General features: G+C 33.2%; 1 protein-coding gene across 5 annotated transcripts in view; it reads right to left on the bottom strand.

Annotated features, from left to right (window-relative positions):
- The window catches only part of LRP1B (LDL receptor related protein 1B), a 1,893,223-nt gene that overhangs the window by 789,120 nt on the left and 1,091,781 nt on the right, over positions 1-12,322 (bottom strand). For all 5 annotated transcript variants that reach the window (XM_037849262.1, XM_037849261.1, XM_037849260.1 and 2 more), the window contains one exon: positions 8,526-8,648. In XM_037849262.1, the coding sequence (XP_037705190.1) occupies positions 8,526-8,648 (123 nt within the window). The remainder of the gene's footprint in view (positions 1-8,525; positions 8,649-12,322) is intronic.

A 12,322-nucleotide genomic window follows, 5' to 3' on the forward strand; every position in this document is an offset into this window, starting at 1 on the left:
ATTAACGAATAACAATATCACATACAACAGCAGCTAGCCATAATATATTCACTCATATTACAGATATGTAATACATATATGAAGATATAATAAAACATATATATGAAGATATAATGAAACATAAAAAATGTCTTTGACTTTTTAAAGTTTGTCTGTGATGCTTCTAGTTCTTGTAATACACTGGGCAGGAGGCAATTCTCCACAGTGTTTGTGTGCATCTTGTGTCAGCTTTGGTTCTGAAATATACTTTTTCAAGGGTGTTTGTACAGCTAACAGCTTTGGAAGATAGGGATAATGCCTCTTTCTACGGCACAGGACAGACTTGCTTCTTGGCTAGGACAGTAAACATAATTTCTTCCTCCAAGGCAAATGTTGGGCAGATTTGCTAGGAGGCCCCTTAAGAGATTGGGAGTTTCCTACAGTTAGGTTTCTGCACTTGTGATACAAACTCACAACATACACTTGGGGCCACATCTGCATTGCCTCCATAGGATCTGGGGTACTAGGAGAACCAATGTAAACATGAAATTCATGCTGCCTACTGTGCCATGAGTTAACAAAGTTTTTTGGGTCTGACCCAAGAATCTTGTGTCTTCTTTCTGGCTCTATGAAACTCTGGCAGGCAAACATATTAACTTGCAACAAGGGAAATATCTCAGACCCTTTATAGTTCTTAGCATAATAGTAAAGGTTTTGTTTGTTTGTTTGTTTGTTTGTTTTTAAAATACTGAATTCTGATTTCCAAAATCTCTTAGGGCAGAAAACATCATTAGTTGATTCTAGTCCTACCCTAAACCTTCCAGATGTAACTGGAAGTTATGTCACAAAGAAACCATGTTATCAATGCTGATAATAGGTCTGTTCAGGATTCATGAGGGTAGGAGATAGGACATCTTGAGATAGGAATGTCCATAATCAATAAAATATTTAATGTGAAAGGTGTTAATCTGAACAATTGGCAGTTTAGAAGTTCAAAATCACAATTGTCTCCAGCATTGACCTAACCGGAATAGGGTGAAAAAATCATCTATCATAGCACCCCAATTGACTACCAGGCAATCTACCAACTTTTGTGAGAACCAGTGAGGTGAGGAAGCAAGTAATTTAGCATCACATAAGAGAGCAAATAGCTCTTATAAAAATAAGTTTAGTATTCCTTGCACACCTCACACAAACCTCCATAAAGTAATTATTTTATCATTATTTTTTGTACATCTTATGTTTCCATTAGAGGAGATCCTTGTACATAGGAAGGACAATGTCAGATAAAGAATAGTATCTGGCACATGGGACATGCTTAAAACTATTTGTTGACTGACTGGCATAAACAGAGATCAGAAATTGTACATTACAGTCATTCATTGTAATAGATCTATCTCCAAGGACTGTACAAAACCTTCAGGAAAACTATGGCACGTCACCTGGCTCATCAGCTAATTCTCTTTTCAGATCACCCAAGGACATGAACGAAGTTAGTTTAATTTAAAGGAGGAGAAAAAAAAAAAGACATGTAGATAAAAGAAAGAAACAGGTTTGGAAATTATCTCCTCAAAGGCCAAAGAGTGAACATACAGCAAATAGCTCTGTGAGTATCACTCTGTTCCAATTCTTAATATGACACTCTTTATAGCACTTGGATGTCTGGGCACAGCCATAAATTGTTTTCAGGATATTAGCAAGTGCTGGAATTTCAAGCTTTGTTTGAAAGTTGTACTTGAAAACTGATGCAAACCCTGTGATTTTACTGCCAGAACCACTTTTAGTAAAAAATTACAATATGATCTCATCAACAAAAAAGCTGACAAAGTAATAACCAATTATTTAATTTAACCAAGATCAAAAATAAAATGGCATGAATCATGACATGACTGACAACTGAATAGCTAGTTTTCACATATTAATTAATTTTTGGTAAAAACTGGTAGAGTGATATCTGGAGACAATGTTCAAGTTATAATGATGTGAAGGAGGAAACTACTTATGAAATGTTTTATTATTAGATTTTAATGATCTCAGATTTGGATCTCAGCTCAGCAAGTGAATTTGAAACATGTTTCTGATCTTGGTTTAATAAACTATGGTACCCATGAACAAGGGCCTATGTTTTAATCTTGTTTTTTCCTCTTTTTAGCACCAGTTTGGTGATCTATTGTAAAGAAATTCCTTTCTCCTCTCTCAGTTGATGTTTTATTGTAGACACTATCAAAATTATGATAATTCAGCTATAGCAAGATTTGCCCCTGTACATAAAATAAAAGATTTCCTGACCTCACTATGTGTCTCACTTTGACTTATCTGTTTGTGTTAATTGTATCTACTCATCCAGAGACATTTTAGTTGTTTGTTTTAGGGTTGTTTTTTTTAATTAATTTGTTTTATTTCCCTTTCTTCCTTTTTTTTCTTTCCATCTTTCTTTTCTCTCTCTCTCTTTTTTGATTTTGTAAGAATAGTATCTCTTACTGTCTACTTATTTACCTAAATGAACCTAAGATAAAACTTGAAATTGAGGTTTATTGGATGCCTTCATATAGGCTCACACACAAAGGAAGGCAGTGTGAAAAATGCTGCTATGGGTTTTGATTTTTCTCCTTTAGATCATAGCAGGATGACCTTTCATTAGACAGAATGGTCTTCTGAGCAGCCAACCTAAGTGGTACATAATCTTCTGTGAGTTCCTACTCACAGAAGGCCATAAATATTCATCTGGATGGGGCTTCTAAACTTTTTACTGCCTTAAACTTTTTACTACACATTAGATTGCATATATCCTCGAACATAAGGCTTGTCACAGCTGAACAGATAAATGGTTCAGCTATAGTAGAGCAGTGCCTCTGACAGAGGAATATATCTGGCATTCCAGAAGGTGAAAAAGGTCACAGCATATCATTGACATATAATTGCACAATGCTATCCTTTAGATGACTAATATTTTTGTAATGTTTAAGTTGCTCTCTTGGGGGTAAGGCATGTTCGAAAGTTCTGTCTTTTCTTTCAGGCCACCAAAAAGGCATTTAAAGAATAAGTGTGTTGGTCATGGCAAAATGATCCTGCTGTTTTTAAAAAATAGTAAACCATCACTTTCTAGGAGCCTTGCTTACTTTCCTGGAATCACCCATGTCTTTGTTTATTAATTTTTCAGGTTTTGAGTTTTCCCACAAAGGCATCAAGATAAATATAAACCCCACTTGATAATTGGTTACCTAGCCTCACATATGCATCTTAGAGGCAGTAACTTCCCATTTACTATGCTATACCAGATTTCAATTCTAATTTTGAGAGAATGTGACATGACATACAATATTCATAGGGACAAAGAGTATAGCCTATTTTCATTCTTCATTCCTTCTAAACATGGCATTAGAATTCATCCTTAATCAATCAAAAAGCATGCCAATGTTTTTCTGCTGGGTGCATGCTTCTTTTGGCATAACCTCATGTTGAAAGTTCATTGAGAAGCAGTGCTTAGTGTTTAGTTCTGGGCTGACTGTCTGCCAATGGATTTTGTTAATTTGATGTCAATTCAATGAGGACAACTGAAACCCAGAGGATCATGTCACAATGGTTGCAATATCTTTTTTGTTTTGTTTTGTTTGATAGCTTCAGATTACAGAGCTAATCCAGTTGACAGCAGATCATGTGACAATGCTCTAGACTATAGTAAATCAGAAGCCCAGAAGAAACAGCACTAACCAGGCGTCAGTGGTACATTGATATTTGTTTTGCACTATATTCTGTAACCTTGAACTCTATCTATAGTCCTTCTGTACCTCAATTTCTCATTCACAAACTAAGATTAACATGGTCCTGAAAAACTTTAACCATTAAATAAGTAGGACCTGGAATAATTTTTATAAACACACTTTGAGTTCTTTACAAGAAATGAGTTACTACATAGTTCTTCTTGAATTTTCCTATTCCATTTGAAAGGATACTAGGCAAATTTCATGTCATATTTAAAGTTACAGTAGAATTTTAAACAGCTAAATGCAACAAATTCTCAAATAAAAGCTAACCTGCCTTGTTGATCTAACATTGTTCAATGAAACAAGTATAGATACGATCATCTTTATTGCATTGGGATTACCTAAACTATGAATTATGAATGTTAGCAAGAGACTAATAATATCATAAAAATTTCCTCTAGCTTTCATCAGGTGTGTAATCGTATGTGTATAAGCATAACAAATCTTATAATATTGGCTGAGTGACAAACAAACATTCTGTATAGTTTTTCCTTACTAGCCAAAAACCACTTAATTTTATTTATATAGAGATACTCAGTGATAGCCTGGGTTACTTAGAAATGCTCCTTATATTCCTGTTCTTTCTGTTTCACAGTTAAATCTGTCAGTCTGAATCACTCCAAGTAACAGGGATGTGTGTTGGCTTAGAGTTCCTTTTAAGATATTTGAATACTTGGCTTCTGAGAAACTAGTGAACGTGTTTTGTTTTTGTTTGGTTTGGTGTTTATGGCAAAAGAGAAACTACATAGAGTGCAGGATGAATGTCAACAGGGAAAACGGAAGAAAGCCTGGTGGTCACTGCTAAAGAAAAGCAATACTCAAAACTCATCCATGGAGTAGGAGAAAGTGACAGGGACATTTATAATTGAGTGTCCTTCAAAAATGAAGATGAGATTTAGACATTCCCATTAAACAAAAGCTGAGGCATTTTGTCACCACTAGTCTGGTCCTACAAGACATGCTAAAGGAAGTTCTTCATGTTGTTGATGGGACTACTTCAGTTAAGGTGTGACCCACCTCTCTCAGGATGGGTCGTAATCCTATTATTGGAGTCCTTTATAAATGGAATGAACACAGAGAGAGAGAGGGAAAGTCACCAGAAGCAAGAAGCTGAAATAGAACTCAGAAGAGAAGGAAGAGATAAGCAAATGCCCCCATGTGCCATGTCGTAGAGGAGCCAAGGATCTTGGGCAGCCAGCCTAAGGGGAGCAAGCATTGCTCTGATGATGCCTTGACGTGGACATTTTCCCGACCTCAAAACCGTAAGCTAATGATTCCCATTGTTTACACCAACCAATATCATGGTATTTGCCTTAGCAGCCTAGGAAACTAAAACTTGCTAAGAGTAGTTACTTTAAATATAAATCAGTCAAACACTCCAGTTAAAAGGCAGAGATTGTCAGAATATATAACAAACATGATCCACCTATATGATGTTTATAAGAGATTCAACTTAAATTCAAAGACACAGGTAGACTGTAGGTGAAAGGAAGGAGATAATATTCCATGCAAATAGTAACCAAACGAGAGTGGGTGGCTACATTAATATCAGAAAAAATAACCGTTAATTCAAAACCTTTAAAAAGGGACAATGACGGAGACTATATTCTGATAATAAGGGTTAACTTATAAAATTGATATGACAATTATAAATACATATATGCCCATAACAATAGAGCCCCTGAATATATGAAGAAAACATTGATATACTTGAAGGGAGAAACAGATATTCTGCATTAATTGCAGGGGACATTAATATATCACTTTCAATAATGGGTAAAATATCTAGACAGAAGATCAATAAGGAAATAAAGGATTTGAACAATACTATAAACCAACTAGACCTAACAAACATACAGAACACTTCACTCAACAATATCAGAATACACATTCTTCTTACGTGCTAGGATAACCATATGTTAGGTAAAAATACAAGTCTCGATGAATTTTAAGAAGTTGATATCATATAAAGTGTGCTCTCGAATCTCAATGAAATGAAGGTAGAAATTAGTAACACAGGGAACTGGAAAATCTAAAATCACAAATGTATGTAGATTAACAATATACTCTCAAGCAACCAATGGGTCAAAGAAGAAATAAAAAGGGAAATTAGGAAATATCTTGAGACAAATGAAAGCAAAAATACAATATACCAAAACTTATGGGATGGAGCAAAAGCAGTTACAGAGGAAAATTTATAGCTGTAAATGCTTACAGTAAAAAAGAAGAAAGATATCAAATCAGTAACCTAAGCTCACACCTGGAGATACTAAAAAAAGAAGAGCAAAATAAACCCAAATTGAGCTGAAGCAAGGTAATAAAATTAGAGCAGAGATAAATAAAACAGAGGATAGAAAAACAATAGAAAGAACTGGCACAAAAAATTGTTGGTGTGGAGGAAAACTATGGAGTATGGAGGCAGCAGTCAGAAATAACTGATTAGATATTCACAGAGAAACTTGGAAGGAATTCAGTAACATAGTATAGAGTGACCCAAGATTATAAGTGTGTGTGTATGTATCAGTGAGAATATATGGCATGCATATGCCTATATAATTTGTGATTATATAGTTACATACTAAAATATGTGCATATTACATACATATTTTAGAAAAAAGCATTTGAATCAAAACAGTATAATAAAACCATGTTAAAATGTAGCTATAGTTGTGGAGCAAGAAATGGGTTACAACATGGAGCTATAAAGGAATAAATGAACAATGAATGACTGCTTTTCCCAGAGTGATGATGATAATATGTAATGAATTGGAAAGTATGATTAGTTCAGTCTTGTGCATTTGAGTTGAAAAAACAATCACAAACATATATGCTAGGCTAGGAATAACTGATTTATTCTAACAAAATAATTTACTTCATTGCAATATTTAAAAATTTATGAAATACAAAAAAAAATCCACATGGAAGCACAAAAATGTCTTATAACAATATATCAGAAATAATACAAACTTCAAGTAAAAAATAATACAAATGGTTTAAAAAGCAGTTATTAAAAATCATGAAAAACATAAAAACTGTTTATATAGAATATTTCTTTATGGAATATTAAATAAAATGCAGGACAAAATAAATTATGCTGGAGTATGAGCCCAAACTTGCAATGTGCATCATAATCAAGAGTTCAGTCTCCAAAATGAAATAATTTGTGGTCTAAATTCCAAAAGTGCCATTTACTAACTATGTGAACTTTAAGAGTAATTAACTTCCAATTCTGAATTCTAAATCATAAAATGAGATAGTACATTTGTTGGTGATTGAATCCTTTACCCCACAAATCACATTCAAATCATAATTGGCATTCATATTGGGTGTGATCCCATTTGTAAATAATATATTTAAATATGTTAAGGTGAGTCAGGGTGATTAGGATCTTCGATGATCCTATTTAGGTATGGCCAATTGAATCAAGGCAGGTTTTAATCCATATTCCTGGAATCCTTATAAAGAGAAGCTAGAAGTCAGAGAAAGTCACAGAAGAGACCAAGGACATCACCAAATGTGACAGAAGATTGCCATTACCAGAATGCTACTGACATGGGGAAAATAGCATGATCTTGCCAACATCTTTACTTTGGATTTTGAACCTCCAAACACTAAGCCAATACATTCTTGCCGTTTAAGCCAAACCATTGTGTGGTATTTGTCATAGCAGCTCTGGCACACTAAGACAACTTTCCTTATAAGGTTATTATAAGGACTAATGAGAAACCATGAAAATTTATTTTAAAATGTCACACACATTCCTATATATATATATATATATATATATATATATATATATATATATTCAGTAAATTTTACCTATGATTAGGTAGTAGTAGTAAAAATAACAGTCTCCAATGATACATAATTATAAGGAAATATAGAAAATGTCTTCATTTATTGCTGAATAGTGGCATACAGGTGGATTTTTTAATTTTAAAAAATATTTTCTCATATTTCTCAAATGTTACTAATTTGTTAATAAGATTTAAAAAGACTTACTTAGGTATTTTCTTCTTCTGAGTAATAAAGTGTTACAAATAAGTTGAAGTAGCCTTTATTACACTTACTGCTTCTCCTTCTCTGTCTTCAGAGACAGCCATTAATTTGAAAAATGCATGAAATGTTTATTTAACAATACAAAATTTAATGATTCCAAAAACCTTTATACCGTAAACAACACATGCATACCATTGCAGTTGTTATTGTGCTTAAGGTCACAATAAATCATAGAGATAACAAATTTCAAATGAGTCAAATTGAAATAATAAGATGCAGTAAATTTAGGAAGACCAGGAAAAGTTAATAAAATGCCTTTAACCAAGTCAATCAATCTAGTTAATTCACTTTTCTGCTGTTCTGATAAAGTCTAGAAATTCCCTAAAATTCTTTTTTTGCACCCCCCCATTCTTCATTACGACTTAATATAGATAACTGAATTTACTACGCTAATTAAAATAGTTTGAGGTCTATTTTATACATAAACATATCATCTATGCAATGAATGTCCATATTTTGCAACTTCTGATGGTGAAGTTCAATAAAAATCTTATGACATATTTGCTCTCTGTGGCATATGTTTAACTCTGAAAAACTGCATTATTACCATTATTTATCTGTTTTTGAAGTTAATGCAGTTAATTGTACTCTAAAAAGAATTATACCTAAGTAATGATCTGAATTTCTCTTTCCAAATTTAATTTTAATTCCTTTGGTTTCATCTGCTTCTAGTCCTCAGAAGAAGATATATCAACAAAGAGGGTAATAAGAAATGAAACTTACATGTGCAAGTTGTCCCATTTTCATCCAAAAGTTGATTATCAGCACAAGCACATACTCGACCTCCTGGAATGGCCAAGCAAAGTGTACTACAGCCACCGTTATTTATTCGGCACATATTTTCACCTGCAAGAGAAGGGAAGCTAACATCAGAGAACTACAATTCCTCCAAATTTAGCCAATTCAGAATAACCTTCTTTCCAGGAGAAATGCGTAGACATAAATAAGTACACATATATATGCATATACATATTACATATTTAAAAATATAGGCAAGGTTCTTACTGAACCTTAAATAAAACTCAGAAATATTGGAAAACATATGATGCTTTGGTAGATAACATGAATCAATTTGCATATTGGTGGAGGTGAAAGAAATTTCTGTGCAGACAGGCACCAGAAGAGGGGAAGAAGATTGAGAAGATGGAATGTTGTCTGTCTAGAAGAGTTTTCTAGATTAGGTCTACATATTGACTTCTGAGTCCTTTGGAAGGCAGACAACCAACTCAGGGAAGGTGGCTTTGGATCCCCAGTGAATGGGAAGCAAACAAGTGTTGGGGACATGGATGGGATAATCTTTCCTCTTAGGCAAGGAATGCACTGGCGTGCTACTGCATTGAGTACTCCAAAGAGCACAAGACTTCTATGAAGTCTTACATCTGAGCAGCCTTGGTAGTTGCCTGCAAGGAGCACGAAGAAAGTGGACATGAGCAGAAATTCATGAAGGTATTCTTCATTAACATATGTGAGACACCCTTCAAGACTTCAGATAAAACTGAGACAACATCGAAGAGGATGGAGTTCATTGTTTCATAAATGTTAAAGTGAGTGTAAATAAAATTTAGGTCATCACCATTTTGATGCTATTTATCCTGACAGGTTGGGAGGACAAGAAAGAAAGTTCATTTAGTTATATATGTGTGAAACTTTACATAGAATGTGACAGCACAAGCAATTCAATTGGCAGTGTAAACGTCAGGGTCATTTTACACCACTACGCTGTGTTTTACAAGATATCAATAAATAACATTTTGATCGTATCAGAAGATCTTACTTAAATATTAAAAATGAAGAGCTTTTAATTATTTAGAGACTTATAATAAAATGATTAAAATTATATTGGCAGTTAAAGTGCAAGTGCCAAAAATATGACTAAAGTGACAGATTAGGTTATCATGCTTGGGCCTTAGGGGCTGGATGTACTATGTAAGGAATAATAAGTAAGGGGAAAAAACTAAAATGTTGCTGCATGCAATAAACTTTTAAATCATTCTGATAGATTATCATTGTGTTCCCACAGATCAGAAGAATGACCCAAATTACAATCATTTCTTTCCAATATTATAAGAAGGAAATTTAATTTGCTATGTTTATAAAAGTAAAAAAAAAAGTACACTTGAAAGTAAAGGAAACTAAGAATTCAAGCTATACCATCAGTTTCTGAACTCAGATTTTAAGTAAGCTTAGTTCAGGCTTTTTCCAACAGGGACTGCAGAATTTTTAAAGCGGCTTCCAGACAGTTATGTTTATTCCATGAAACAAAAATGCAATAATTCATAGGACACTTGTACATTTTATCTGTTATGCAGGTTACGTACAGGATTAAATCGTATAATCAATATTTTAGTAATAATTTCTGGAAATGTAGGATTGACTCAAAATATGTTGAGAGATACATGAAGAATTTAAAGGAGTTATAAATAAGGAATTACTGAAAACAATATATCAGGATATATTTTCATATAGACAATATAAGCTAAATATCTTATACTTTAATTCAATTATATGACTCATACTTACCCTTATTGAATATGAAAGTTCTTATAAATAAGTTACCATTTTTCACATCTTAAAAATATTCTCTTTCTGTGAATATTACAATTTAAAATAGAGGAACTGCTATTTGTCCTACCATGATAGAAGTCCAAAATTCTAAATTGATTTGAATAATTCCATATCTCTCATTGGAATGTCTTAGATATTTTTTATTTTAATAATTTCCAAAATATTTTTGAATTTCATGACTTGAAGAATGTGTTTCAGTTAATCTTTTTTGAAATATTGTTTGCTTGCAAAACTTTTAATTACAGTATCACTCTAAAACATGATTGACTACCTTTCAAACATAGTAATAAAAAATTTTATACATAAATATAATTGGAAAAATTCATTAATAGTTTGATAGCTATCACTATTGAAAACCCACAATGCATTAATCCCAGGGCTAGTTACCTTATGTATACATTTAATTTAACTTAACATTTACAATAAACTTATAATGTAGGCTTTATATCATTTGCAGGTGAGACCACTGAAGATTTAACTGTTTAAATGACTTTTCCAAGGATTAGAATTAGGAACTAATCCTTATGCAAAATAAGGATTATTATGTATTTCTAGATGATTATTATCATCATTATTCTAAATAATTATAAATATGAATTTTCTTACTCTAAAATCCATGATCTTAAACTCTATGCTATTTACATATGACAAAATAAATTCAGATCAAAACAGGATATACAAAAATATGCTAAAAACAACAAAACAAAACCCTGAATTAAATTACTTATTAGCATATTAATCAAATCTTCAAGGAAAGAAAGTGAGGAATAGCATTTAAAATCCAGTCGTATGTCTGGGCTACAATCTTTGTCTTTTCTGCCCAATAATACATATTTTCAAGAAGTAGCACAGGGTATGTGTTTGATAAATACTTTCTAAATATACAAATGAATTAATAAATTAATGAATGATGGAAACTGTATGACAGTTTAGAGGACAAGAACAATCATTTGGTACAGAATTTGTGGATGGATATAAGTGAGTTTTAACAAAATGAAGGGGCTTCTCTCATATATAAGGGTGTGAGTGTGAGATGTGATGTGTGGGTATTAATTATATTAAGAGTCTAGTTAGTATTTTGGGTTATTTTTAACGGTGATTATCTACAAAATGGAAAATTGGAAAAGAAGGAGAAAATTTGTGATAGTGGTCCTGTCACTTAATGTAAATCCTACAAAATAATGTGGTTAATAAACATTGCATGCACTAATGCAGTAAATGAGTATTGCTGTGTTTTTATACCCACACTATGTAACCAAGGATCCCTGAATCCTAGGGTTCTGTAAAGGTAGTCAAGGAGGACTTTATTTTTTTTTAAATGGGAATACAAAATTTACCAATGATAAAACTACAATGACTAAGAAAACACATGTTTCTGTCCTTTTATCTAAATGCATAGCTATTCTACTGTTTCCATAAATAAAATTGGGCACAGAGAAAATACTTTGTGGTCAGACCTGAATATGAATCCTAGTTTTATCCCTGGCCCACTATGTCCTGGAGACAGATTACTACATATTCCCGATCCTTGGTTTCTCATACATACAATGGAATTTAAAAATGCTTAGGATTATGGGAAGATGGCAGAGCAGAAAGCTCTGGGATTTAATCCTTCCACCAGAACAACTATTAAACAGACAGGAGCTGTCTAGAACAGCCTTGTCCTAGCTGGGAAAGACTGACTTGTGAAACTCCTGTCCAGTGTGCTCCACTTCCAAGACAAAAGCAGATTGAAACAAGAAAGGAGAGACAGACAGCCTGGGCAAAGGCTTGCTTGCTTGAAATACCCAGTAGAGGAGGTAGGTCAGTCTCCTGAGAAATGGGGAGTGCATTCAAACTCCTTCAAAAAAGTGAACTCCAAAACAGCTAAGTAGCACAGGCCCAGAAAAGAAAGAGAAGATCCTGCAATCTGCATCCACTTTGGGCAGACATTCCTGATAAGAGGGATGACATTC

This window comes from Choloepus didactylus, chromosome 9, assembly GCF_015220235.1.
Source record: "Choloepus didactylus isolate mChoDid1 chromosome 9, mChoDid1.pri, whole genome shotgun sequence".
Taxonomy (NCBI): domain Eukaryota; kingdom Metazoa; phylum Chordata; class Mammalia; order Pilosa; family Megalonychidae; genus Choloepus; species Choloepus didactylus.